Source organism: Hirsutella rhossiliensis (assembly GCF_020360975.1).
Source record: "Hirsutella rhossiliensis strain HR02 chromosome Unknown scaffold00004, whole genome shotgun sequence".
NCBI classification, from domain to species: Eukaryota; Fungi; Ascomycota; class Sordariomycetes; order Hypocreales; family Ophiocordycipitaceae; genus Hirsutella; species Hirsutella rhossiliensis.
Genome location: NW_025408670.1, coordinates 1,353,403 through 1,355,759, shown reverse-complemented (window position 1 = coordinate 1,355,759; position 2,357 = coordinate 1,353,403). Strand labels below are relative to the sequence as shown.

At 50.7% G+C, this 2,357-nt stretch overlaps 1 protein-coding gene across 1 annotated transcript; it reads left to right on the top strand.

Annotated features, from left to right (window-relative positions):
• Nucleotides 1-218: 218 nt before the first annotated feature.
• HRG_04317 (stage V sporulation protein K) lies at nucleotides 219-1,585 on the top strand (the record flags this gene model as incomplete). Its single annotated transcript, XM_044862788.1, has 6 exons — nucleotides 219-239; nucleotides 306-628; nucleotides 719-834; nucleotides 919-1,122; nucleotides 1,165-1,298; nucleotides 1,412-1,585. The coding sequence occupies 6 exons, from the start codon at nucleotides 219-221 to the stop codon at nucleotides 1,583-1,585; spliced, it is 972 nt and encodes a 323-aa protein (XP_044721402.1).
• Between the last annotated feature and the right edge of the window lie 772 nt (nucleotides 1,586-2,357).

Sequence of the window (2,357 nt, the reverse complement as noted above, 5' to 3'; positions counted from 1 at the left end):
ACTTCATCGGCAGTGTGCTTGGTGCTTCAGAACAGCAGACCAAGGCAACACTTGCAGCGGCGCTCGGCAAGGTTCTCGTCATTGACGAGGCTTACGGACTGTACGGCGGAGCAACGTCAGATCCATATAAGACAGCAGTTGTTGACACGATAGTGGCCGAGGTACAGAGCGTGCCTGGAGACGATCGCTGTGTTCTCTTGCTTGGATATCAATCCCAAATGGAGGAGATGTTCCAGAACGTCAATCCTGGACTCAGCCGACGATTTCCTTTGGCGTCTGCGTTCAACTTCGAGGATTTTGATTAGCCCCAGCTTCGGCAAATATTAGATTTGAAACTCAGGCTGCAGGGATTCCAGGCGACGGACCAAGCGAAGAATGTTGCGCTGGAAATGCTGAATCGAGCCCGCAACCGTCCTCAGTTTAGTAACGCTGGTGAAATTGACATCATTCTTGATGCCACCAAGATCAGACATCAGGCAAGAGTGTCGAGCGAGAATGGCAGACATGGTATACTCGAGGCCAATGACTTTGATCTGGATTTTGATCGGGCAGAGCGCTCTGACACAAACGTCCGAATGCTCTTTAAGGGGACCGTCGGCTCAGACGACACGGTAACCCTACTTGAAGGGTATCAAGAGACTGTGAGAACTTTTAAATCCCTCGATATAGACCCTAAGGAGCACATTCCTTTCACCTTTCTATTTCGTGGGCCTCCCAGAACCGGCAAGACAACCACGGCGAGAAAGATAGGCAAAGTCTTCTACGACATGGGCTTTTTGGCAGAGGCCACGGTTAAGGAATGCTCCGCATCCGACCTCATAGCACCCTATGTCGGTTAAACTAGACAGAAGGTACGAGCTTTGCTTGACAAGGCGCTCGGAAGGGTCTTGTTCATCGACGAGGCATATCGGCTCGCAGATGGCGGTTACGGCAAAGAGGCAATGGACGAGCTAGTGGATTCTGTGACCAAAGAGAGATACTACAAGAAGCTCATTATCATTCTCGCCGGCTACGAGAAGGATATCAACAACCTCATGACCATGAACGAGGGATTGACGTCGCGGTTTCCCACGGTCATAGAATTTCGGGCATTGAAGCCTACAGAATGCATTGCGCTTCTGAGTTCGTTGTTAAAGTCTTAAACGGGTCCTCTTAAGCTTAAAGGCGTAGATCTAAGTCTTGAAATATTCGAAGCTCCTACAATGCAGTTTGCTCATGGTGTCGAGGAACTGTTCTCCAAACTTGCTGATCAGGCAAGTTGGGCAAGCGCCAGAGATGTTCAGCTCGTTGCGAAGGGAGTATTTACTATAGCTCTCAAGTGCATTTCAAAGGATAGAACTAGAGCTCTCGCTGTGGACGAGTCACTAGTTCTCTCCGAGATGCGAGCGCTGCTAACAGAGCGCGCCGCTAGATCCAGTTCCACGCAAGCACCGGTGGATCATCAAAGAGGCCAATCGCTCAAGTTCTCTTTAGGCATGCAAAGGCCGCCGCCGTCATAAGTGGCATCACGGCTTGTTGTCAATCACGAAATCAATCCCTTACACCGGAGGAGGAGGTTGGTCAAGACGTTATGGAGATGCCATAGGGGATTCAGACGCCCGCTGCCACAAGCAAGAAAATTATCCTCTGCCGCGACGCCGGAGTGAGGGATGAGGTCTGGCAGCAGCTTGTACGGGACCACAGAGCCGAGGAAGCTCGAGAAGAGGAGTATTAGAAGCTACTCGTCGCAAAAACCACGGCAAGGGACGAGGAGAGGGAGAAGATTGTCACGAGACTTTTGGCAGAGGAAAAGCGTCGCAAGAAAGAGGCAGAGATACAAAAGAAAACAGAAAGCTTGGGATAGTGACCTATGGGCTTCAGCTGGTTCAAGCAGTCGAAGGGCTACAGATATGCGGGTGGATCGCATTTTATAATAGCTCAGGCACTCATGTAAAAAGGGTCATTTACCGGGATGGCTCCGGACAGTCAGGTTCGGACAGTCAGATTGCAGGGATTGTTGCGCTCCTGACTTTCCGGAGCCATCCCGACCTCTGAGACCTCCTCTTCCTCGGTCTCAGAATTCAGCACAACGGGCATTCTTTGACTTCTACTTTATAGAATGGCTTCCTGAGCCACCAAAGCTTCACTGAGAGTCATGAACCGTCTGATCGGGTTCGGAATTGCTCTCCTCTTCTTGCTTCTCTGCAGCCGGGCCACTTCCAGTGATTATTTATAGCAGCTAATGGTCCGACCGGTCCGACCGGTCCGACCATGGTCTCAAGAAATCATCAGACCAGACCAAGTCTTTGCGGTCTAGACCAAACCGAGACCAAGACAGACCAGACCATTCCGATCACTGACAAATACTGTAACCGGTT